The 25,238-nt window shown below is 51.2% G+C and overlaps 2 protein-coding genes across 3 annotated transcripts in view; one reads left to right on the plus strand and one right to left on the minus strand.

Moving 5' to 3' along the window:
* SRRD (SRR1 domain containing) overlaps positions 1 to 15,715 on the plus strand; it is a 24,946-nt gene extending 9,231 nt beyond the window's left edge. The window contains exons 2-8 of one of the 2 annotated variants that reach the window (XM_055550980.1): positions 10,016 to 10,056; positions 11,414 to 11,673; positions 11,752 to 11,850; positions 12,655 to 12,809; positions 13,166 to 13,211; positions 13,556 to 14,198; positions 15,028 to 15,715. In XM_055550980.1, the coding sequence (XP_055406955.1) occupies positions 10,016 to 10,056; positions 11,414 to 11,673; positions 11,752 to 11,850; positions 12,655 to 12,809; positions 13,166 to 13,211; positions 13,556 to 13,774 (820 nt within the window). In that variant the 3' untranslated portion in view covers positions 13,775 to 14,198; positions 15,028 to 15,715. The remainder of the gene's footprint in view (positions 1 to 10,015; positions 10,057 to 11,413; positions 11,674 to 11,751; positions 11,851 to 12,654; positions 12,810 to 13,165; positions 13,212 to 13,555; positions 14,199 to 15,027) is intronic. The other variant, XM_055550979.1, reaches the window with a different exon arrangement.
* Positions 13,834 to 25,238, minus strand: part of TFIP11 (tuftelin interacting protein 11) — a 16,273-nt gene continuing 4,868 nt past the window's right edge. The window contains exons 3-13 of the mRNA XM_055550975.1: positions 22,295 to 22,448; positions 21,847 to 22,003; positions 20,400 to 20,527; positions 19,899 to 20,051; positions 18,030 to 18,557; positions 17,806 to 17,912; positions 16,844 to 17,012; positions 16,298 to 16,541; positions 15,824 to 15,966; positions 15,315 to 15,480; positions 13,834 to 14,239 (exon numbers count right to left, since the gene is read on the minus strand). Of these exons, the coding sequence (XP_055406950.1) occupies positions 13,884 to 14,239; positions 15,315 to 15,480; positions 15,824 to 15,966; positions 16,298 to 16,541; positions 16,844 to 17,012; positions 17,806 to 17,912; positions 18,030 to 18,557; positions 19,899 to 20,051; positions 20,400 to 20,527; positions 21,847 to 22,003; positions 22,295 to 22,448 (2,305 nt within the window). The 3' untranslated portion in view covers positions 13,834 to 13,883. The remainder of the gene's footprint in view (positions 14,240 to 15,314; positions 15,481 to 15,823; positions 15,967 to 16,297; positions 16,542 to 16,843; positions 17,013 to 17,805; positions 17,913 to 18,029; positions 18,558 to 19,898; positions 20,052 to 20,399; positions 20,528 to 21,846; positions 22,004 to 22,294; positions 22,449 to 25,238) is intronic.

The following is a 25,238-nucleotide window of genomic DNA, read 5'->3' on the forward strand; positions in this document are numbered from 1 at the left end:
CTTTTATGATTCTGTTTAAATTTTCAGATTATTTGTTCTAGTTATGTGAAAAAAGGTCATGGGTAACTTGATAGGGATCACATTAAATCTGTGTATTACTTCGGGTGGTATGGACATTTTAATAATATTCTTCCAATCCAAGAGCATGGGACATGAGTCATCTTGAATTTCCTTTATTAATGTTTTATAGTTCTCAGTGTGTGTTTCACTTCCTTGGTCAGGTTTACTCCAAAGTATTTTATTTTGGTGGTGGGGGGAGGGGGCGAGGATGTGATTTTAAGAGGTTGGTTTTTTTTTTTCCTTCATTCCCTTTATGATATTTTTTGTGTAAAGAAATGCAGTCAATTTCTTGCTGCTGTGCTGAATTTATCAGTTCTAGTAGTTTTTGTGTGACGTCTTTAGTGTTTTCTATATATAGTATTGTATTATCTGCATATAATGACAATTTTATTTCTTCCATCCCAATTTGAATATCTTTTGTTTCTTTTCCTTATTTGATTGCTGTGGCTAGCACTGCCAATACTATAAAAGAAGAGGTGAGAGTGGGCATCCTTATCTTCTTCCAGATATTAAGGGGAACGCTTTCAGCTTTTCACCAGTTAATATCATGTTGCCTTTGGGTTTGTCATAAATGGGTTCCCCAGGTGGCACTCATGGTAAAGAATCCACCTGCCAATGCAGAGGACATTAGAGACATGGGTTCAATCCCTGGAGGAGGTCATGGCAACCCACTCCAGTATTCTTGCCTGGAGAATTCCATGGACAGAGGAGCCTGGTGGGCTACAGTCCATGGGATCACAGAGAGTCAGACAGGACTGAGCGATTAACACTTTCACTTGCCATAAATAGCTTTCATTATCCTGAGATGTTTCCCTCTATATCCATTTTAGAAAGAGCTTTAAAAAAAAAATCATGAAAGGATATTGAATTTTGTCAAATGCTTTTTCAAATGCTTTTTCTGTATCTAATAGATGATGATAACGTGTTTTAGTCTTTAGTTTATCCCATTGATTGATTTTGCATATATTGGGCCATCTTTGTGAACTTGGGATGAATCTCACTTGGATGCAGTGTGTAATCTTTTTATGCGTTATTGGATTCAGTTAATATTTTGTTGAGAATTTTTGCATCTATATTCATCAAAAATATTGGCCTATAATTTTCTTTTCTTTTTCGTGATGTTTCTGTCTGGTTTTCGTATCAGGGTAATGATTGTTTCATAGAATGTCTTTGGGAGTGCTGCTTCCTCTCCATTTTTTTGGGAAGAGTTTGAGAAGGATCGGGCTTCCTTGGGGGCTCAGCTGGTAAAGAATCTGCCTGCAGTACGGGAGACCTGGTTTCCATCCCTGGGTTGGGAAGATCCCCTGGGGAAGGGAAAGGCTGCCCACTTCAGTGTTCTGGCCTGGAGAATGCCATGGTCGACTGTATAGTCCCTGGAGTTGCAGAGAGTCGGACACGACTGAGCGACTTTCACTTCACTTTCACTTCACTTAAGGGTTGGTATCAGTTCTTCTTCTCATGTTTGGTACAATTTACCTTTGAAGCCCTCTGGTCCTGGACTTTTCTTTGTAGGGAGTTTTTAAATTACAGACTGTATTTCACTTCTGGTGATCAGAGGATTTCTTCCTGATTCAGTTTTGATGGGCTGTGTGTTTTTAGAGACTTAGCCATTTCTTCCAGGCTGTCAGCTGTGCTGGCTCGTAATTGTTCCTGGTGCTCTGCTCTGTGTTTCTGTCGTGTCTCCTTTTCCATTTCTTGTTTGTTGATTTGGGGTGTCACTCTCCATCTTGGTGAGCCTGGCTCGAGTTTTGTCAATTGCGTTTATCCTTTCACAGAACTAGTTTCTGATTTTACTGAGTTTATCTATGTTTTCTAATCTCTCTTGTTTATTTCCTCTCTGACATTTATTACTTTGTTCCCTCTGGTTTTAGGTTTTGTTTGTTCTTTTTCTAATTCTCTTAAGTGATAAATTAGGTTCTTTATTTGAAATTTTTCTTGTTTTTTGAGGAAGGCCTGCATTGCTGTGAACTTTCCTCTAAACTGCTTTTCCCGCATCACATAGATTTTGTGCTTTCATTTCCATTTGTCAAAAGTCTTTCTTAATCTCCTCTTTGATTTCACTGCTGACCCACTAGTTTTTTAGCAGCTTGTTGCTTAGTCCTCGTGTAATCATGTGGTTTTTTTCTCATTTCTTTTTCTGTGATTAATTCCTGGTTTCATGCCGTTTTGGTCAGGAAAGATGCTTGAGATAATTTCCATGCTCTTAAATTTGTTGAGGCTTGTTTTGTACCCTAGTAGGTGGTGAATCCTAGAGAATGTTCCATGTGCAATTGAAAAGTGTGTATTCTGGGTATTTTTTTGGATGTAAGGTTCTAAAAATACCCATTAAGTCTTAACTGTTCTTTTTGTATCATTTCGTATCTGTTACTTTATTGATGTGAGTGGGGTGCTAACCTCTCCGACTTTTCAGGATTTCTGTCAGTTTCTAACCCTTTATGTCTGTTAGTGTTTGTTCTGTGTGTGGGTGCCCCCGTGTGTTAGGTGTGCGCATGTTGATGAGTGTAAGATCTTCTTCTGTTGGTCCTTGTATCATCATATAGTGTCCTTCTTTATCTTTCTTTATCTCCTTTGTTGTAAAGTCTATTTTGTCTGATATTAGTATTGCAACCCCTGCTTTCTTGTCACTTCCTTTTGCATGAAATGTCTTTTTCTATCCCCACTTTCCGTCTGTATGTGTCCTTTGCCCTAAAGTGGGTCTTTTGTGACCAGTGTATTGTAGGCTCTTGTTTTTTGTTTTTTTGTTTTTTTTTTAATCCAGTCTGCCACTGTGTGTCTTTTAATTGCAGCATTTAGTCCATTGACATTTAAGGCAATTATCGATAGATATGTATTTACTGCCATTTTAAATCTTGTTTTCCCTTTGATTTTATGTTTCTTCTTTGTCCCTTTTTCTTTTTTGTGGTTTGGTGGTTTTCTTCCCTCTTGTTTATGTTCTCTTCTTTTTGGTTCTTGTGACTCTGTTGTATGCTTTTGATTTGTGGTTACCCTGTTTTTCAAGTATGTGAACCCCTTCCTGTATTTGCTTGTCTTAGACTGGTAATCAATCATACAGGCTCCAACACATTATAGGGGGAAATAATCTATGTTCTTACTCTCCTTCCCCACGTCTTACGGTTTTGATTTCCTCTTTTATATCTTCATGTTCATGCTCCACTCTCTGTGGTTATCACAGTCACAGAAGATTTTTAGATTTTTTTAGAAGTCTATTTACTGGCTTATTGATGTGATTTACTTTCCAATTATGATTTCCTCTTTATTAACATTTCCTTTAGGATAGGTTGAGTATTGCTGTATTTTTTTAGTTTTTGCTTATTTAAGAAATTCTCTGTCTATTCTAAGTGATAATCTTGCTGGATGGACGATCCTCGGTTACAGATCTTTCCCTTTTAGGACTTTGAGCCTATCTTACCACTGTAAGATAGATTTCTGGCCGGTAACATTTCTGTAGAGAAACTGTCTGATGGCCTTGTTGGGGGGAGCAGGGGTTCCCTTAAAATGTGTTGTTTAGTTGCTGAGTCATGTCCTAGTCTCTGTGACCCTATGGACCGTAGCCCACCAGGCTTCTCTGTCCATGGGATTTCCTGGGCAAGAACACTGGAGTGGGTTGCCATTTCCTCCTCCAGGGGATCTTCCTGACCCAGGGATCAAACTCATGTCTCTTACATTGGCAGGCAGGTTCTTTATCACTGAGCCGCCAGTTTTTCTCTTGCTGCCTGTAGAATTTCTCTTTAGCTATCTTTCACTTTTGCCATTTTTTTAATTACAGTATGTCTTGGGGCTTCCCTGGTGGCTCATCAGTAAAGAATCTGCCTGTGGTGCAGGAAACATGGCATCGATTCCTTCCTATACCTGGATATCTGCTTCCTTCTGTAGGTTTGTGAAGTTCTCAGCCATAATCTCTTGAAATACATTTTTGATCCCCTTTTCTCTTTCTTCCCCTTCTGAAATCCCTATTATGCATGCTTTGTATTATTCCATAAGTCTTTTATATTGGTGTTTTCTCTCAGTTGGCTTTTTGTGAGTATGTACATAAGGGAAAAAGCTACAATGGACTGGGGGGACCTGCCTCTCCCCTTATGCAGCCCCCCACGACGTGGCCTGGCACACCCTTAGCTGTGGGTGCCCCCGATTCCAGCCCCATCCCAGCTGTTCCCACACAGCCAACCCCAGTCCTCCCTAGGTCTGATCTCAAAGCCCACGTCCCGGCACCCAGCCTGGACCCATGCCAGGCCCGTGTCTCAGGCGCAGGGCAGCGGCACTGACCGCCCATGTAGCCCTCTGTTTGCTCTGGCTGCCGCAGGCCGGCTGCCGCGTTCTTCCCCGAGGCTCTGACAGATCTCCAGGCCGGTGCAGGGGGGCTTCCCAGGGTGCGGGAATTTTTTTATCTTTTGTTCTACCCACTTGCATGGAGATTTGCGTGGTTGCCCTTTCCGCACTCTGAAGTCTTCTGCCAGCGTTCGTTAGATATTCTGCGAGAATCGTTCGACGTGTATTTTTGATGTATTTGTGGGAGAAGGTGAGCTTCCCATCCTGCTGCTCCGTCACCCTCATCCTCCCCACGGTTGCTTCTCACTTTCTGTTTCTGACAGCTCATCATTCTGTGCTTTGCTGTCACTTCAGTCGGGTCCGACTCTCTGCGACCCCGTGGACCATAGCCCGCCAGGCTCCCCTGTCCATGGGATTCCCCAGGCGAGAATACTGGAGTGGGATGCCATGCCCTCCTCCAGGGGATCTTCCCAACCCAGGGATGGAACCCACGTCTCTTAGATGTCCTGCACTGGCAGGTAGATCCTTTGTCACTAGCGCCCCCTGGGAAGCCCCAGGTCGTTCTTAGTGTGTGGAGATGCAGCGTAGTTCAGGGTGTTGAGTTTTGTCTGCTGCCGCATTGCGGAGTTTGTTGGTTCGTTCTGACGGCTCTTTTAGAGTCTTGCAGGGTTTCTTGTCTGTAGTGCGATGTCATGTGCAGATAGTGACGATTTTACTTCTTGCTTTCCAACTGGGATTCTTTTTCTTTTTCTTGCCTAACTGGTTCGGCTAAGGCTTCCAGCACCTTGTTGAATAAAAGTGGTTAGAATGAGTGGGCACCCTTGTCTTGTTCCTGATCATAGAGGAAAGGCTTTCAGTTCTACACTGTTGAGAATAATGTTAGCTGTGGGTTTGTCATATATGGCTTTTGGTTTTTCTTTTAATGTGTTTAAAGCACCTTATGGTTTTGCAGAGCATCTTCATAGACGCAGTATCTTATGAGACCCTCACAGTGACCCTGCGTGGTAGGGGTTACGACGCCCGTCTTATGGGGAGAGAGTGGAAGTGGTGAAACACACAGGCACGCTGTTTAGAACCCTGCAAGAGCCTTAGCACTGTGAGTCCCAGGGCTGTGTGCTAATTCCTGAAGGAGAGGACAGTTGTGAGAGTGTAATCTGTTTATTAATAGATATTTAAAAAATAACGTGGAATCGCAAGATTTTTCCTTTCTCATTTATTTCAATTATTAAAATGTATGGTTGCCTTAATGTCTCCAGCTCTACTGAAATATTTCTTTCTCTCCATGATCTATGCTGGATATTTGAAGCATGAAATATAAAGAACTTTTTAGAATAATAAAATGTTAACACTTTTTATGATCAAAATATTACTGCTTTCAATGGACAGTTAATTTAAGGAAACCAGGTTATTGTTGTTTCTTTTTCTTATATCTGGTTTAAATGTGTTGAATGGACTGCCCCAGCTCCACCTGATCTCACTATAAAACTTGAAAAAGATGTGCTACACTTTGGAGAATAAGACAACAAGAAGGTAAACTAAGCAAGTCGCTTAAAATTCTAAGGAATTTAAAAATCTTGATCTCCTTTGCACACTGTAGAGCCCTGTTCTTCCTCCCATGCAGCTCTGCTGTGTTGTATAATTGCCTGTTTTCCCATCTGTGTCTTTCAGAGACAGTTCTGTAAGGCCAGGGACAGTAGTTCTCTTAATGGCTATTAAGTCCAGTTCCAGAAGGTACACAAATGAACCCATGCAGGTTGAATGAATGAATGAACAGATTTTCTTTTCCAGTGTCTCTGTCTCCAGTTGAGACTTAGTGGTTTGTTTGCTTGCTTGCTTTGCGGCTTTTTTTTTTTTTAACATTCATGTATTTATTTGGCTGCCTTTTGCTCTGTGTCGTGTGGGCGCTCTCGTGCTGTGCGGTCTGAGCACGAGCTCAGTAGTTGTTTTGAGCGGGCTTAGTTCCCCCTGAGGCGCGTGGGGTCTTAGTTCCTGGACCAGGGATTGAACCCAAATCCCGTGCATTGCAAGGCAGAATCTTTCACTGGACCACCAAGGGAGTCCTGAGCCTAGTATTTCCGATGTAAAGAATGCATGTATAGTCGCTGCCCATGGAGTTTCTCCCAGAACCCGGGGGTTACATCAGGGTCAGGGGAATACCAGAGGAGTGGGTGGCAGAGGGCTCGGGGCTGCTCTGAGGCCTTGTAGGGGCGGCGCAGGAGGCAGCCCAGCCCAGGGTGCGAGGGGCTGTGGTGATGGCGGGATACTGGATGGGAGCAGAGGCCCGGACGGCACCCGCAACCAGGAGAGGAGGCCGTGTGGAAGCCGGGTACCGCGCAGCACACGGGGCCTTTGGAGGAGCCACTGTGGCATCTTGGAGTCAGCCTTGCTGATGGCTTGTCCGGAGGTGAAGGGCCTTTAGTGAGATGGTAGCACGGGGTGTCCCGCCCAACGCATCCGATCTTAAAAGGGCCCTTCCTTAAAGCCCCCTTTGGTCCTGGGAATCCTCGATTCCCGGAAAGCCAGTTGATCTTCAGTCACTTTTTGGAGCTGGAGGAGCTATTGGGCCTGGCATGCCTCGTGGCCCACCACCTCTTCTGGGACCTCTCTCTCCTTTTTCACCTGAGGGTCCAGAGGACCTTGAGTTAAAGTGATATTTTTCAGTGTCTGAGAATGTTCTCAGTCTTTTAGCCATCACTGTTTCATTTCTCCTTTTATTTCCGTTCCAAACGTGCTTTTTTTCAGAGACATAGTTTCTGCTGATGCGTTGTACACATGCGCTTTTATTTCATCTCCTGCCACTATTGTTTTTGTTGTAATATTTATTTTTGGCCGCACTGGGACCTCGTTGCTGCGGGGGCTACTCTCTGGTGGCGGTGGGCGGGCTAGCTGCCCTGCGGCGTGTTGGATCTTCCCAGACCAGGGATCCAACGCCAAGTCCCCTGCATTGGCGGGTGGGTTCTTAGCCGCTGGACCACTGGCGAGGCCCTCCTGCCGCTGTTGTGATGAGAGGCGCCAGAAGCATGAGCACGAGGAGAGGGGGCAGTCAGTGCAGCCTTGCACGAGGTCGTTTCTCTGGAAGGGCGAGGCCGTCTTTTGGAGTCAGAGGACAGACACAGAGCTGCCACTGAGCAAGCATCAGAGGTCAGAGGTCCCTCTGAACAGCTGCAGGGTTCTCCTGTTGCCTGGGAGAGCTGCCCCACTTCAGGAGCGGAAGCCACCAGAGCCACAAGCTGGTGGAAGCACTTCAGGGACCGTTCCGATGAGTTGCTTCTGGCTGAGTGAGGACTAGTGTGTGAGTCTCAGAGACTCCTGGGGCTGCCGTCCGAGGGGAACCCCCAAACTTCCCTGGCCCCTACCTCCAGGAACCCCACCAGGATCTTATGGTGAAGAGCCAGGGAAAATCACCTGGTGCCTCTGGCAGAAGGAAGAGAAGACTGTTTAAAATATACCCAGCGCATTCTTCGTCATAAAGGCGCTTTTCCGCTTTTCTCTCTGGTGAAAACGCCGTCTGTCTATAGCCTTTATTAAGTTCTGTTCCATCTACGCCTGCTCTGTTGATAGTTATCATCTTAGTGGAGGCTGGATTTTGTCGAACGCTCTTTCTGCATCTGTGGAGATGGTCATAGGGTTTATCCCTCGTTTTGGTAATGTGCTGTATTATTACGTTGGCTTTGTGTTCCTGGCATAAACCCCAGTTAATCATGGTGTACGCTCCTTGTAATGTGTTGCTGAGTTCGGTCTCATCATGTTTTTGATGAGCATTTTTGTGTCTGCGTTCATCGGGGTGTTGGCCTGTGATTTCCTTTCCTTACGGCATCCTTGTCTGATTATGGTATCAGGGTTACGCTGGCCTCGTGAAGTGAGTTTGGAGTGTTCCCTTCTGTATTTTTGGAAGGGTTTGAGAAGGATCCCTATCAATTCTTCTTTGAATGTCTGGTAGAATTCACCAGTCAATCTAACTGGTCCTGGCCTTCTTTTGGTTGGGAGGTTTTTAATTACTGATTCAACTTCCTTTGAGAAGGAAATGGCAACCCACTCCAGTATTCTTGCCTGGAGAATCCCATGGACGGAGGAGCCTGGCGGGCCACAGTCCACGGGGTCGCAGTCGGACACGACTGAGCGACTTCACTTTCACTTTCACCTTCCTTACTAGTAATCAGTCTGTTCAGATTTTCTGTTTCTTCATAATTAAGTCTTCGAAAAATATTTCTAGGCATCTATCCATTTCTTCTGGATCATCCAATTTGTTGGCATTTAACTGTTCATAGTAGTCTCTTATGATTTTGTATATTTCTGTGGTACCAGCTGTAATGTATCCTCTTTCATTTCTGATTTTTATTTGAGCCTTTTTTTTGGTGAGTCTAGCTAATGGTTTGTCAATTTTGTTTATCTTTTCAAAGAACCAGCTCTTAGTTTTACTGATCTTCTCTATTGTCTTTTTTAAAAATAGTTTTATTATGTACATATCGGCTGTGATGGGTCCCTTTGCTGCTTGGGCTTTTCTCTAGCTGGCGGAGAGCGGGGCTGCTCTCCGGGTGTGGTGTGCAGGCCTCTTCCCTGCAGTGGCTTCTCCTGTGCTGGAGCACAGGCTTTCGGGCGTGCGGGCTCAGGACTTGCGGCCCGAGGGCCCTGGATCACAGGTTCAGTCCTGGAGTTGCTCCACGGCACATGGGATCTTCCTGGATCAGGGATGGAACCTGTGTCTCCTGCATCGGCAGGCGGGTTCTTTACCACTGAGCCACCAGGGAAGCCTGCGATTGTCTTTTTAATCTGTATTTCCTTCACATCTGCTCTGGTCCTTCTTTCCTTCTGCTTTGTTCTTTTTCTAGTTCCTCAAGGTGTAAAGTTGTTTGGGACTCTGTTTCTTGAGGTTTCTGGCTGTGAACATCCCTCTCAGAATAGCTTTTGCTGCAGCCCATGAAGTCTTGTTATATCCCTGTTTTAAACTCTTATTTTTTCTAACGGAAGTATAGCTCCTCCCACTTTCCTCTGGTTTGTATTTGCATGGGATATCTTCTCCTGTCCCTCCCGTTTTCACTCTGTGCCCTTATGTCAGAAATGATCCTCTTGTCGGCAGCACATAGATGGATGCTGGTCAATCCATTCAGCCACTCTGTGTCTTTTGATTGGAGAATCCATTCAGTTCATTTAACGATCGACTGTGTTTTGCTCTGGTTTGTGGGAAACAGTTGACTTTAGAGAAAGCCTCGACACTTGGTTTTGCCCCTTCTTGTACTTTCACCTTGGGGTTATCCGTAGCAACAAAGGCCGCGGATTGAGGCCTGCTCTGTACAAGGCACCGTGCTGGGTGTTCCCCATTTCATCCCTGCCGTAACCCTCTGTGATGGTGCAGTTCTCACCCCGTTTAGAGGTGAGGACACAGAAGTGTGGAGAGGCTAACTCTCCAAGTTTAGCCACTGTTTGTGGAGCTGGCCCTGTGTGCCGAGACCCAGACGTGTCCCTGTGAGTCGGGGGCCTCCTCCGGGAGGCCCTCTCCCCCGCCCTCTCTGGGCCCCAGCGGCTCCACTCTGGCCGTGTCCCCCGGGCACCCTGCCCCAGGCTCCGGGTGGACTCTGCGTCGGAGCGTGTGCCCCCTCCCCACCTCCTGATCATCCCGGTCAGGAGGGAGTCCCTGTTAGGGAGCCCTGAAAAGGGCAAGAGGTGACCACGCCACTTTTTTTCTCAACAGGGAGGACCTGGTTATCTCTGACTTCTGGAGCTCAGCACTAGGTGGGTGCCATGGGGCTCGGGCTGGAGGCGGCTGGGGTGGGAGGAGGGCCTGACGGTGGGCAAAGCAGGGGATCCAGCCCCCACTGGGTGACGTCTGCTTCATGGCGGGGTGTCTGTGCTGGGTTCTAATGCTGACTCCAACCCCCCTTACAACTGTGTGTCCTCCTGCATTAACCCTGGTCCTTGGCTTCTGTATCTGTGGAATGGACATGGAAACGTACATATTCTGTAGTGTAACTGTATAAATGAAGTACTTCCTGAAGTGCTCACGGCGGTGCTTGCTTGCTGCACCGGAGCAGTGGATGTCAGTTGTCATTGTGTTGTTGAAATTTACATTTATCCTGCTCTCTTCCCTGACCTTACATGGCTGTTACAATCTCTTCCTAAACATGATGGGTGATAACACAAGTATACCATAGTTATAGTCTTTATGGAGGGACTTTTGTGTTTATTATACATAATCTTTATTTTATTTTTTTAAAGTAATCAGTGATCAGACTTGTGCGCCCGGCACTGGACGTGCAGAGCCCTAACCACTGGACCACTAGGGAGGTCCCAGTGCACATAATTTTTCAAGCATAAAGCTTTTTACCAAATCTAAGCTAATGTTCTTAGTGTGTATTTCCAGAGGTGGAGGTGGTCAACTTGCTATCCGCTTTCTGGTTGTTTTCCAGAAGGCGTTCACTGATTCTTTGAGCAGCGTGGATGCGGAGAGCCAGTTCTCTATGTAACCTTCTGTGGCCTGGGTCTTATTTCAAGGTGTCTTTGCTGATGAGTCAACGTTGGTATCTTATTAACGGGAATAGATATACGGCTGTTTGCTTTTTGTTTCGTTCTGCATACAGTCTGTTATACTAAATTCAGTACCAGTGACAGAAAAGGAGATACAAGGACTCACCACCCAGTGAAACGATTAATTTTACCTTAGTCTCTAGATGCCCCAGCCTTTTTTAAAATTTTTTACATGTTAAATGTTCTTACTCAAGATCATTTTGAGAGCTCTGCTCTTCAGTTCTTCTTTTATTACAAAAGTAGTATTTCAGACCACAATTGCATGTACTGGTTACCTCTTACTAAACTCATCCGAGTTAACACAAGCATTAGATGGACATCGTGGCCGTGGGTGAACCTGACTTTTGCTTGAAGAATTCCCTTAGTTGAGGCTGTGGGTACCCAGGCGCCGGCCGCTGTCAGCTTGGGGTGGGTGCCGCTGCACGCCCCACGTGTGGCCGGCAGGAGGCCGGCAGCCCCTTTTCTGGGGAGTGAAGGCTTCCGCGCCCTGCTCCCCAGGCCATGGATGGTTTAGTTAGTTCCTGGGTCACAGCATGCCCTGACTGTGCAGGGCCTGCTCTTTCAGAAACCATCACCGGGTGTCTCCGGAAACACCTGGAACAGGTGAGGGCCCCCGAGGGGTCTCTCTCGGAAGCCCTGGGACACCTGCATCTCGACGCCCCCCCGGTGGAGGCAGATGCGGCCCCTGGCTCCATCCCGGAAGAGACCCTGGTCCCAGGGACCTGCTGCTTCAAGTGTGTGTGTTACGGCGTCGGGAACTTCGCCAGCTGCGTCATAGCTAGAAGCCAGCTGGCGTTTTTGCTCCTCCTTCTGGAGCGGTGCCAGGTGAGTCTGTGTCCTCCCTTACCGCCCCCTCCTCGGTCTCGTGCGCACGTTGACTGAGCCACTTGTCGCCCTCTGCAGATTCCCAGGAGTCACTGCTGGGTGTACGACCCTCTGTTTAGTCGACTAGAAATCGCGGTTCTCAATGCCCTGGGCGTGGTGGTTCTCGGGGAGAATGAGGTACGTGGTTGGGGGCGCGCGGGGCCTCTCACACGGGGTTGGCGTGCCACTCCCACATGGACCTGTGCTGTCTTGTAGGTGGCGGCACTGTGTGTGGTTTGCCCGGTCCTCCTGAGGGCTGTGTGCCCGCTGTGCTCAGTGGTGGGCATGTCGCTGCACGAGGAGGAAGAGGGTGCAGTGTCTGCACCTCATGAGGCCCTTCTGCCGGGAGGTGCCCGTTCCGGGGGCGGGAGGCCGAAGCCCAGCCCCCAGCTGAGTTGTGGCTGAATCCTCAAGTAGTGGGGATCCCTGAGACCTCCAGAAAGAAGGCTCTCCAGAGGGGGTGGCGGGACCCCAAGGTAATGTTTGAAAAGGCCCAAGTCACGATGGGGAGCTGCAGAGTGACACGGGACACAGTTCCCGAGGGCCCTGCCCCTGCCTCAGTGAACAGAGCCGTCCATGCTCACGGGACACGTGTGTTCAGCAGACGTTCGTTTTCCGGGTTTCCGGATGTCCCGATTTCGTCTCGTGTAAATCTGTAGCTGTCGCCGGCACCGGCACGCAGGGCAGTGCAGGAGAGTCTCTCCCTTGGTGTTTGAGGTCGCCACCCCCTCCGCCTCCTATCCTCTCAGCTGCATTAACCATGGGGACGGGGAATGTGTGCAGGCGGGAGGCGCACGGCAGACTGGGCGCGGCTGTGTCGTGGGGTGAGCGCACGCACACCACTGCACTCATCTTCTGGCGCTGAGCGTGGCTGGCTAGGACTGCCCCCCCCCCCCCCCTTGCTGTAAGACGCGTGCTCACCCCATGCATGTTGGACCCCAGGAAGGGAAGCGGAGCGTGTGCGGGGAACCCACCGTCTTCTACATGCCGCACTGCGGGACGGCGCTCTACAACAACCTGCTGTGGAGGAACTGGTCGGTGGACGCCCTTTCCAAGGTGGTCATCATCGGCAACAGCTTCGGGGGGCTCGAGGAGAGGTGAGCGGGGGGTGCCAGGGTGAACCCAGTCCTCAAGTGCCCCCTGGACAGAGGGCTGGGCTGTGAGATGTCAGTCTGGGTCACGCTGGGAAGCAGGGTGTCTCTGCAAATAATTTCTCCCTTCCCTTAGGGTGGCAGAGACGGCTTTTCTAAATGGGGGAAAACAGTCATTTCTTACAACTAACACAGTATCCTTGGCCTGCTTCACACGCACTGTCGTTTCTCCCTAATGAGACGAGCAGTGATGGGGGCATTTACGCACACCCCCATTAAGTCATCTTGCCTTTCTGTGTCGTAAGGGCAATGAACCTGGTCTCATACTGCCTAATCACGTTTTCAACAATTTTGGTTTCTAGGATGTTGACGAGGATTCTGCATAAACATTACCCATACGTTGCAAAGGTATCTGCCTGAGTGGAGGGGCTGGGGTGGACAGCCTGGGAAGCTGCACTGTCTCTGTTACTGTGGAGAATCCCACCTTCACCTGTAGTGGTGGGTGCTTGTGAGGGTCTGTGGTCCAGAAAGCTATGTTTGAGTGCATCTCATTTTTTCTTAATTTCCTCTGTTCTCAGTATCTGATCCAACTTATGCACTGTCCTTGGGGACTCCAACTCATTGCACTAAGTACTAAAAATACCTTATTCCTTAGTAACGTTGGAGTGATGAGTAGACCAGGACTCTAACCCGGGAGGGTGGGGCTTACTGGGCCTGTGAGGCTTGTTTCACTTTTGCATCTTTCTGCTCAGATTCTGACAGGCCTGGAGGAGCTGGCGTTCCCTCAGACCCCAAGGTACATGGACATATTTAATGACACCTCTATCCACTGGTTTCCTGTACAAAAGCTAACGCAGCTCCCCACGGACACTTGGGCGTTTCGGGAAGAGCCAGATTACCAGGACTGTGAGGACCTCGAGATCATCAGGAAGAAGACAGAGCCTCCCTGCGCTGACCTGAGCTCGCTGTGAGGGGCCCGTGGCATAGGGACTGCAGGCGCCCTCTCACCGAGCAGGGAGGACGTCAGCTCTGCTGTAAGACGCAGTTTATTCCCCAGCGCGCCCCCAGCAGGTGCACGGCCTACTTGGCCATGTCGATGAGGCTCTGCAGCGAGGTGGGCACCCAGGTCTTCTCGCCCTGCACGAACACCACGCCACGGTCGATGTAGATGACAATGCGGCCGAAGGTGTACAGCTGCTTGCCCTCGTGCCGCTTCCCGATGACCGGCATGAAGACGATGTTGTGCTCCTCGGCCTTGGTCTCGATGAGGTCCTTAAAGTTCATGGGCACGGCGCTGGCAGCCACGCCGATGCCCCGCTGGGCCATGTTCTCAGCCTCACGCCGTTCCTGCATGGCCTCGTACTGGAAGTCCTTCCTCCGTTCCGTGTGCGTGAGGTAGGCAATGTGCTCGCGCGCGCCAGGCTGCATGTAGGCACCTGTGAGGCACAGGGGCGGGGTCAGGGGTGGGGGCCCACCCAGAGAGGCCCAGGCACGACCTGGGCAGGGGTGGGGGTGGGGTGGACAGCTGGCTGCAGCCACGTTAGAATTTCTGGTTCATGCCTAATGACCAGAGGTTATTAAACACTCAACAACCCTTACAGTCAATGAGCCTCTGTTCCCCACTTGCTAGGGCTTTCACCCCACATGTCCCCAAAGGCAGCTTTCAGATCCCTGAAACATAAGGCCAAGACGATCAATAGATGTATCTGGGGGGTTGAAACACAGGTGTTGAAGGGTCCCCAAATGCCCAGTGGTAACTGAGGGGTCCAGAGGGGAGACTTCGCGGTCAGGGTGGCCGAGGAGGAGGTCTGGGGTATGAGAAGAGAGATGCCCACCAGTGTCCCCGGGAGGCCTGGGTGAGCAGAGGTCAGACACACGTTCACCTCACTAGACACAGTACAGGGCCTGTGCCATCCTGTAATAAGCTAAGCAGAGAGAACTGAAGAGAAAGTCCAGTCCCAGCTGCCACTCTGTGGCCTTGTCTGTGAAAGACGGTTAGACCAGGTGCTCTGGTGGCTTTGCTTTGCGAGGTGGGCGCACTCTAACTCGGGGCTGGCTGAGGGGGCCCCCAGACCCACCAGGTAGCGGGACCTCCCGAGAGCTGAGTATTACCCAGGGGAAGGTGGTAACTGAACAGTCAGCTGCCGCCTCCTGACACCGGAGACACCACCTATACTGAGCGCAGTCCACAAACACTAACCCAGCGCCCTGGGTCCTTACGGAGACCCGGAAGTGGGGCTTCGCTCCTGTTTTACAGGAGGGACGACGGGTTAACTCCAAGTGTTAGAGGGGCCACCCAGCTCCGGCCCGGCAGACGCACCGAGGAGCCGCCAGCACAGGGGTGACGAGGTGGACCCGGCTCACGCGAGCCTCGTTCAGGGACAGCGCTCCTCTCAGCCGCAGGAGACGGGGGGCAGCTGCGGGCTGAGTAACTACGTGGAGGGGCTGAGACGAGTCTGCGTCCTGGAGCCCCAGGTGTGAACTCTGACTCAGTGTGGGGCCCTCACTCACCGACATTGGAGGACACCGCCCTGTTCATGATGTCGAGAGCCTCGTTGAACTTGTCCTTGACAGACGGGTGCGCCAGCACTTGGTCCGAGAACATGGACTTCCAGCCCAGGTACCACTTGGTGATCTCCTCATAATTGGGGCTGTTGCTCAGCCAGGAGCACAGCACCTGCCCAGAGGAGGCAGGTGAGACGCCAGGGCCCACCGCAGTGGCGAGCGGGAGCACAGCATCCACCTGCTCGTCTGGGTCCCGGTCTGCAAGCCGGTGACACTTGCAGGGCTTCAGGGGCTGAATGGGGTCAGCTCGGCAGTGAAGGGCCCTGCACGTGGACTCTGCGCCTGGGCCTCCCACCCCCACCCTCGGGCCCCCGTGTGGCAAGCGTTCAATAAAGGGTGCGCACTGTGGTCCTGCCTGTGTAGTTCCTTCTTGTGTGACCCGTCACCCCAGCTGTCCCCGGCTTGAGTGGCTCCTGCTGTCCCCCCCGCACCCCACAAGCTGACGCGGGGCTCACCTGCAGCCACTTGGGGAAGAAGTGCTTTTCGAGAAGGCCCACCAGGCTGGAAACAGAGACCATCCCTTCCCAGTCGATGACCCAGTAGAAGGCATCCATGTGCTGCTGGTGGGGGTTGATGACCAGCTCCCCGAGGCACATCCCTGGAAGAGAAACCCAGCCTCTCAGGCACAGCCACTGTGTCCGCCTTCAACCTGATGTTAAAGGTCGAGTTTAAGCTCTTGACGTGACAATTCTTAAAAACCGTTTCCTTCCCTAACCCAGAGCTAGCTCTAAGTTTAGAATCCAGTGGGACAAAAGTTTGAGGACCCCTGTGGCTGCCCTGTCACCAGAGGCCCAAACCAGAGCTCAGGAGGCAGACGGAGGCTGACCCGGACGAGGCAGAAAGGCCCGGGTACACTTGGGCTCCGGGCACCTCTCAGGGGACAAGTCTGGACGTGGCTGTGCTGCGGGTGTGTTTCCCCAGCTCCTTACCCAGCTTTGGCACAATGTTCTTGACCATGAAGGCCTCCCAGGAGCCGGGGGTGAAGACATCTTTCCAGGGCTGGAGAATGAGCTTGGCCGAGGAGTCGCTGGGATGCCACTTCTGCAGAGCGCTGGCCAGCTTGCTGCGGATGGGGGAGTAGAGCGGCTCCAGGCGCGCCTGCATGAGTGGCAGCCACGGGTGGACCCACGAGTGGATGGGCACGGTGTCTGTCAGCGGGTTCCAGCTCTCCACCTGCAGGGGGAGCGCAAGGAGCCTGAGTTCATGCAGCCTGTGGGGCGGGCAGACAATGCCCTCCTGGCTGAGCAAGGGTGTGGGGGGCCACAGTCTCCATTACATTTATTCACCCACCAATATACCTACACTATTTGTATTAAGTCTCAGAAACAATACAATTCTAAGTCATTGAAGAAACCAAGTAAATGAATTCCCTACAAGGGGGCTTTGAGGAACAGCTTCGAGGCTGGAGCTCACGTGACAGCCACTGAAGACAACTGCTCCCCAAGCCCCGGCCCCTCATCCCCACGAGGGCCCACCTCCTTCTGCAGCTTGGGGAAGATGAGCTGCTCCAGGATGTTGTCCAGCACCCACACAGGGATGAGGGGCGCCCAGCTGTCCAGGAAGTCCACCATCGGGTCACAGTTCCTCGGCTGCCACTGCGCCACGATGCTCCGGACAAACGGCATCCAGACCTCCCAGATCAGCCTGCGGGCGGGGGCGGGGGCGGGGCGTTACACCCAGCTGGTCCCACTACCCAGGACAAACGGCATCCAGACCTCCCAGATCAGCCTGCAGGCAGGTGGGCGGGGGGCTGGTTACACCTAGCTGGTCCCACTACCCAGGGGCCCCCCCCGCCCCCACCTCTGGGGCAGGACTGCGGACACCCAACAGCAGGGCCCTCCCGTCAGGAAACCATCGGCAGCTCTCGTGGCTCCCACTCAGCCTCGGGCCGTTTCCTGGGTGTCCCTGTGTCCCTGGCAGGGCGGCTGCGGGCTCACAAGCCCCCCAGGGATCATGCACTTCCCCACCTGGGGCTCTACTGCAGAGCCAACCCCTCGCTTGGGTCTGGGCTTCAGCATCATCCTCCCGAGACCTGTACCTCCACCCGCACCCATACATGTGCACACAGGCGGCATCCTTGCCATTCTCAGCCCGGCTGTATCTGTCCGCTCCCTGTTACCACCCACCTTGTCCCTTCCTGGAGACTGGCCCTGCCTCACTCCCGGGCGAGCCCAGCAAGGACAGGCAGATCCTCAGCGCACACAAGGGGAGGGTGAGTGGGTGGGCGAATCTAAGTTCCCAGAGTGGTGCCCGCAGGTGCCTGGGGCCCACACAGGCCGAGCCCCGCCGCCAGGTCGGGAGCGCTCCTCCGTCGCTCCCAGGAACACTAAGATGAGCGAATCTAAGTTTCCAGAGCGGCACCTGCACGTGCCTGGGGCCCACACAGCCGAGCCCCGCCGCCCGGCCAGGAGCGCTCCTCCGCCGCCCCCAGAAGCACCTGTGGAAGGCATCCGCAGAGAGGTCCTGCCCGCCGTGCGACAGCAGCTGGTCGTTCTCCAGGAGGCTCTTCCACTGGGAGATGGTCTCGGTGCCGTAGGTGCAGTCCTGAGGAGGAAGACACGGCGGCTGAGCGCGGCCGGCCGGCCCCTCGCCCTCCAGACCGTCTGGAGCCCGGGCTGTCCCCGGCGAGAGGCTGCGCGGCGGTCTTCCCTGCCCGCTCACCTTGAGGGGGTCCCACTCCTTGAAGTAGTCCTTCATGAGCGGGTAGACGATGGCCACGGCCAGGTCCACGCGGTCGGACATCCGGTACTCCTCGTAGTACTTGTCCCGCAGCGTCTGGAAGACGCGGGCGCACTCGTCCAGCGTGAGCGGGTCACCGCAGCCGGGCTGCAGGCGCCGCTCACACTCCTCCACGAGCGCCAGCACCTCGCTCAGGCTGGCGATGGCCCGCTGCTCCTGCTGCAGCGCGCCCGCCGCCTTCTCCAGCTCGTGCGTCAAGTTCACCACCACGTCCCGCTCGTACTGCAGCTGCCGGTCGTTGCGGATGATCTCCTGCTCCGTTAGCTCGATGAGCAGCTGCAGGTTGTGCTCCAGCTCGGGCAGCGCGAAGCCGGGCGCCCGGGCCTCCTTGCCGGGCGGGGGCGGCGGCTGCGCCTGCGGCGGGAGCCCGTCGTCGGGGACGCTGTGCTTGTGGCTGATCTGGCTGTAGCTGTAGTAGACCTTCTGCTCCCGGCCCGTCATGTCTATGACCTGGGGAGGATGGAGGGGCCCGCGGGTGAACGCATGCCACCGCCGCCCTGTAGGACGCACACCGAAGCCCGGGGAGGGCGCCGGGGAAGGGCTCAGCAGAGGCCTGGGACCCGACCACCAGGGACAGACGGACAAGCCCTCCCCTGGGGCCTCTGGACAGACCAGACGGAAAACTGATGACATACAAAAGGGACTATGCTGTTGAGATGAAACTATTTTCATACAGGGGTAGAGGCTGTACTGATTAAAGCAGGCAATAAAACAACAAACAGTCAAAAATATCTTGGTAAGAAATACACATTTCAACAAAAAGACCCGAAAAGATCTACATCACAGGTGTGAAAACTGGTTATTTATGGGAAATAATGTTAATTTAATACTTTTGCCTCCATTTTGCAATTGTCTAACAGGTACTGCGTACTGCACGTAGTAAGAGTTGTCCTGTTTTGTTTTTCAACATAAAAACAAGAAACACACAAAACCCACAAAGGCAACCAAGGAAATGAGGTAATTTCAGTGTCTGGGGATGACTGAGGAATGAGAACAGGATGGTACTGAAACGGAAGTATCGCCGTCACTTGAGCCAAGACTTCAACCCAGGACCAGCTGAACTGGAACACCCGGGAAGACGTCCACCTCCGCTCCAGCCCTCGGGCCCGCCCAGACCCATGGCCGCAGAGGCTCCAGCTGCGACCCGGACGCCGCACTTCCTGCCAGGTCCCCAGCTGACCCGACACCTGACCTTGGAGAACCCACTGAACTCTCAGTTCTGTGACACACACTGACCTCCTGCAGCAGACACCTGTCACCTCTGTCCCCTGGGGTGGTGACGGGAAAGCCTCTCAGTCTGCACATGCCCGGGGCCGAAAATCAAGTCACCATAAGAGGCCACGCAGGGATGCCCGGAGGGCCCCTCCTGGTCAGAGACTGAAGATCTTGCGGTGCTTGAACGTGGCGCCTCCACTTGTAGGAGCCGAGCCTTAAGGACTGTCCCGGCACAGACAAGGCCTCACGCGCAAAGCAGCCCGCCCCAGACGGACCCAGACGTGTTCAAGGTCTGGCAACACAACAGTACAACTGGCAGCCCCAGAAAGCTGGGAACGGCAGGCAGTCCAGCACTGCCGTGTCGGGGAAGGCGGGGGAGGGCGATAACGAGCCCGAGCGCAGGGAACGGACTGAGGCTGCTACACACGATTAAAGCACACGCACACACCCTCCCGCCCCCTGCACAGAAAGCCTGCAGGAACCTTACGAGCAAGTGCTCGGTGACCGCCTCTGCTGTGTGGGGTAACTGCGTGTCTCCCAGACCCCCATCCAGGGCTGGCATCTCTGGGCACCTACCTTGACCTGAGAAAGCTCCTTCTGGGGAGCGGTGAGCTTCTTGCTAATCCTGCCCTTGGCTTTCAGCTCTTCCACGGTCTTGTAAGAATACTTGGGCTTCTTCTTGCTTCCGCTGGGGTCTTTCCTCCACTGGCTCAGCTCCTTCTGAAATTCCTGAGTCAGAGGGACAGGGTCCATCAGAAGACGAAAGGGCAGCTGAGACCTCCACACGGTTCTGTGCTGAGGACGGTGCTGTCTGACGCTGACCCCTCCGAGGAGGCTGCCTGACACCCATTACCCCCTACAAGGCAAGACTCTGTCCCCACACCCCCATTTCTGACCACACTGGTTACTCATGTACTGTGTTCCCTGTTGATGGCGGGACACAGCCTCTGGCCTGTACTGGTGCACAGTGTGAGCTCGACCCCTGAACCCCCGGAAGCTGGTTGAGCAAACAAACGAGCAGACAGACCAACCCCGACCGACAGGCGCACAGGACAGCCGGGCCGCCTCCCGACCCACCTCCTCGGCCTCTTCTTCCGAGTCGACCACGGGGAAGTCCTGCAGGGACTGGGTGGTGCGCTCCGAGCCGTATGCCCCCACCGCACCTTTGCCCTTCCTCTGCTTGGCTTCGATTGGGTTAATGATGCCTGATGGATTTCAGAGAGACAGACTCGCGGTCACTGCCATCGTGTGGGTGCGCCACGCGGAGACCCGCTCCCTGGTCCTTCCACGGGACAGCACGCCGCCCGGAAGGGGAGCCGCTCCTGCCCGCCCCACGTGGTCCTGCTGCCGATACCACAGAGCAGTGTGCCAAGAGGAGCGCATGCAGGCCCTGAGCACGGGTCCACTTCCACCGCGGTCACTTACTTAGCGAACGGGAGTATTTATAACAGACCCTGGCCTACCCTGTTCACCTGGAAGCCGGTTACTATGGAAAGGATATGCTGATTCTGACTGAAAAGAAGGGGAGCCGCCATTTAAACTCCACCTGTTTTCTTATTATATTGTATATATACACACGCTTCCCTGGTGGCTCAGCTGGTAAAGAATCTGCCTGCAATGCAGGAGACCAGGGTTCGATCCCTGGGTCAGGAAGATCCCCTGGAGAAGAGCATGGCAACCCACTCCAGTATGCTTGCCTGGAGAATTCCAGAGACAAAGGAGCTTGGTGGCTACAGTCCATGGGGTCACAGAGTCGGACACGACTGAGCGACAATCACTCATCACTCGTGTATTACATTCGTATAATATTTCATATTGGTAGTTCCTACCTCCTACGCTTGCTTTGCTGTATACTATGCGCCTTGGAAATAAATGCATTTTTCTTTTTAAAAAGTTTACAAACAGGACTACAGCATTTCTGTGAAGAACTGCCCCCACCCCGAACTTCCCACCACACCCTTTCCAGCTCGTACTGTTGAGCTCCCAAATTAGAACAGCCTTCACTCTCATTCCAAGCCACCTTTCCAATCTTTACTCAGGTCCATGGATGTTTCATGCGGCTAAGTAACCTATCCTGCCCCTTTGTGAGCAGAGCCCAGGGACAGTAACATGAACAAGGAGAGGGGGCTGTGGTGTGGAGACCGCTTCCAGAATAAGGAAGCTGTGGGGGCTGACCGGGGCAGGAGTTGTCAGCTAACCCAATCCCTGCCAACCTCCTAAACTGTAGCTTATCTACAACCTAGGAGAAATTGTCTGATTTTTAAACACTGGCAACTGATCTGACTTTTTAGAAACACTGGGCAGGCCAGACAGAAGCTTCTTTTCAGCCCATCAGGCTGTATTAAGGCCGACCGCTCCCTCGTGCTGAAATACGGCATTTCACGTGACTTGCGCTTTCATAAAGCGCGGAGCTCAGAGCACCGCTCTCACATGCTGGCAGAAAAGCAGCAGAGCAGAGCAAAAGCAGGGCGCACCCCGCCTGCCCCCGCCTGCCCCCCGAGCGCCCACGGGCAGGGCACCACACCTTGAGCGTTCTTCCCCAGGCCCCTTCCGGGCACGTAGCCCATTTTCTGAAGAAGCTTCTGTCCGATTCCTTTTGTGTGTCTTTCCCAGCTGCCGAAATCCATGAAAGACTTGGTTCCTCCTGCAAAACCCTTCTGGCTGGGCTTAAAATTGCCACCCTGAAAACAAAGAAGGAAAAACCTAAGCAAGCAAGCTTGGCTGATGGGACCATGGCCGGGCAGTCACAGAGCACTGTGAGAAGTATCCTATAAACCACAAGGACACCAGTGATGTCTCCGGACAGAGCAAAGACTGCCTGATACAGCCACCCCGCGGGAAACCTGCTGCCACAGGGAGAGGCCCACATGACCGGCCTCCAGCAGAAAGCCCCCGCCCCCCAGCAGATGCCAGGGCCACAGCGACCTTCTGGGAACATTACTAAGGTCACAGCCCTTCAATAAAGATGCTACCGTTTTTAACTTCTTTGGTCCGAAATCCTTAGGAAATTCATCCTGCTTCACGGGTTTCTCTTCATCGTCGGAGTCCTCCAGCTCCGCCTCCTCTGCCGCCCCTTTCTTGAGCCCCGCGCTGATGAAGTTGACAGGGGCCGAGTAGTCGCGGGCCCTGCGGGCAAACAGAAGGTCCAGGGGGTCTGTAAGAACTCTCTCAGGCCAACGTCATTGGCCCGAGAGCTCCTTAGAGCGGACCTCGTGGGATCCATTTTAAAAGAGCAGCGCTGACACCTATCGTCAGTGCCCCAGACCCGGCTCCCCTGTAATCACATTCGACACTTTGACCTGATGTCTCAACTCTGTGACTTCAGACTTACCAATGGCAGCATAGAGTTGACTAAAAATTCTAAGTATGATGTGACTGTCCACCTCTCATTTATTAAAAAAACAAAACAAAACAAAACAAAACTATAACTTGAGGACTTACCTGGTGGTGCAGTGGTTAAGAATCTGCCTGCCCACACAGGGGACAGAGGTTCAATCTCTGGTCTGGAAAGATCCCACACGCATGGGCAACTAAGCCCATGTGCCTTCTAGCCCATGCTCCACAACTAGAGAAGCCACCATGATGAGAAGCCGATGCATGGCAACTAGAGAGCAGCCCCCGTCTCAGCTCGAGAAAGCCCACACAACAAAGACCCAGTGTGGCCGAGAGTTAATTAATATTAAAAAACAGTAACTTGGTAAATTCAGTTAAGGCAGGAAAGGTTTAAGAAATAAAGCCTGTTGATATTACTAGTAAAATGGAGGAACACATTCAAACATCAGTAATCATAATGACTGATGATAATAAGCATAAATCGGAAGTCATCAAACAGGAGATAGCAAGAGTGAATACTGACATTTCAGGAATCAATGAACTAAAATGGACTGGAATGGGTGTATTTAATTCAGATGACCATTGTATCTACTACTGTGGGCAGGAATCCCTTAAAAGAAATGAAGTAGCCATCATAGTCAACAAAGGAGTCCGAAATGCAGTACTTGCGTACAACCTCCAAAGTGACAGAATGATCTCTGTTCGTTTCCAAGGCAAACCATTCAATATCACATTATCCAAGTCTATGCCTCGACCAGTAATGCTGAAGAAGCTGAAGCTGAACAGTTCTATGATGATCTATAAGACCTTCTAGAACTAACACCAAAAAAAAGATGTCCTTTTTATCACAGGGGACTGGAATGTAAAAGTAGGAAGACAAGAGACACCCAGAGTAGCAGCCAAGTTTGGCGTTGGAGTACAAAATGAAGCAAGGCAAAGGCTAACAGAATTCTGCCAAGAGAACGCACTGATCATAGCAAACATCTGTTTTCAACAACACAAGAGACGACTCTACACATGGACATCACCAAATGGTCAAAACCAAAATCAGATGGATTATATTCTTTGCAGCTGAAGATGGAGAAGCTGTATACAGTTAGCAAAAACAAGACCAGGAGCTGACTGTGGCTCAGATCTTGAACACATTACAAAATTCAGACTTAAATTGAAGTAAGTAGGGAAAACCATTCAGTATGACCTAAATCAAATCCCTTAATGATTATACAGTGGAAGTGACAAAGATTCAAAGGATTAGATCTGAAAATCTAATCTCCATGGATTAGATCTATGGATTGCCACAGATTAGACCTATGGATCACCATAGATCTAATTAGATCTATTAGATCTCCAATAGCCTCAAGAACTATGGATGGAGGTTCATAACGCTGAACAGGAGGCAGTGATCAAGACCATCCCCAAGAAAAAGAAATGCAAAAAGACAAAATCGTTGTCTGAGGAGGGCTTACAAATAGCTGAGAAAAGACAAGCAAAAGGCAAAGGAGAAAAGGAAAGATATACCCATCTGAATGCAGAGTTCCAAAAAACAGCAAGGAGAGATAAGATAGCCTTCCTAAGTGAACAATGCAAAAGAAATAGAAGAAAACAATAGAATGGGAAAGACTAGAGATCTCTTCAAGAAAATTAGAGATACCAAGGGAAATTTTTGTGCAAAGATGGGCACAATAAAGGACAGAAATGGTATGGACCTAACGGAAGCAGAAGATATTAAGAAGAGGTGACAAGAATACACAGAAGAACTATACAAAAAACATCTTCACGACCCAGATAATCATGATGGTGTGATCACTCACCTAGAGCCAGACATCCTGGAATGCAAAACCAAGTGGGCCTTAGAAAGCATCACTACGAGCAAAGTTAGTGGAGGTGATGGAATTCCAGTTGAGTTATTTCAAATGCTAAAAGATGATGCTGTTAAAGTGTTGCACTCAATATGTCAACAAATTTGGAAAACTCAGCAGTGGCCATAGGACTGGAAAAGGTCAGTTTTCATTCCAATTCCAAAGAAAGGCAATGCCAAAGAATGCTCAAACTACCGCACAATTGCTCTCATTTCACATGATAGCAAAGTAAGGCTCAAAATTCTCAAAGCCAAGCTTCAGCAACAGGTGAACCGTGAACTTCCAGATAGTCAAGCTGGATTTAGAAAAGGCAGAGGAACCAGAGATCAAATTGCCGACATCCGCTGGATTATAAAAAAAGCAAGCGAGTTCCAGAAAAAAACATCTACTTCAACATTATTGATTACACTAAATCCTTTGTTGTGGATCACAACAAACTCTGGAAAATTCTTAAGAGATAGGAATACCAGACCACCCAACCTGCCTCCTGAGAAATCCATATGCAAGACAATAAGCAACAGTTAGAACTGGACATGGAACAGTGGACTGGTTCCAAACTGGGAAAGGACTATGTCAAGGCTGTATATTGTCACCCTGCTTATTTAACTTATGTGCAGAGCACATCATGCAAAATGCCAGGCTGGATGAAGCACAAGCTGGAATCAAGATTGCCGGAAGAAGTACCAATAACCTCAGATATGCAGCTGACACCACCCTTATGGCA

The sequence above is a fragment of the Bubalus kerabau genome, chromosome 16, assembly GCF_029407905.1.
Source record: "Bubalus kerabau isolate K-KA32 ecotype Philippines breed swamp buffalo chromosome 16, PCC_UOA_SB_1v2, whole genome shotgun sequence".
Lineage (NCBI taxonomy): Eukaryota > Metazoa > Chordata > Mammalia > Artiodactyla > Bovidae > Bubalus > Bubalus kerabau.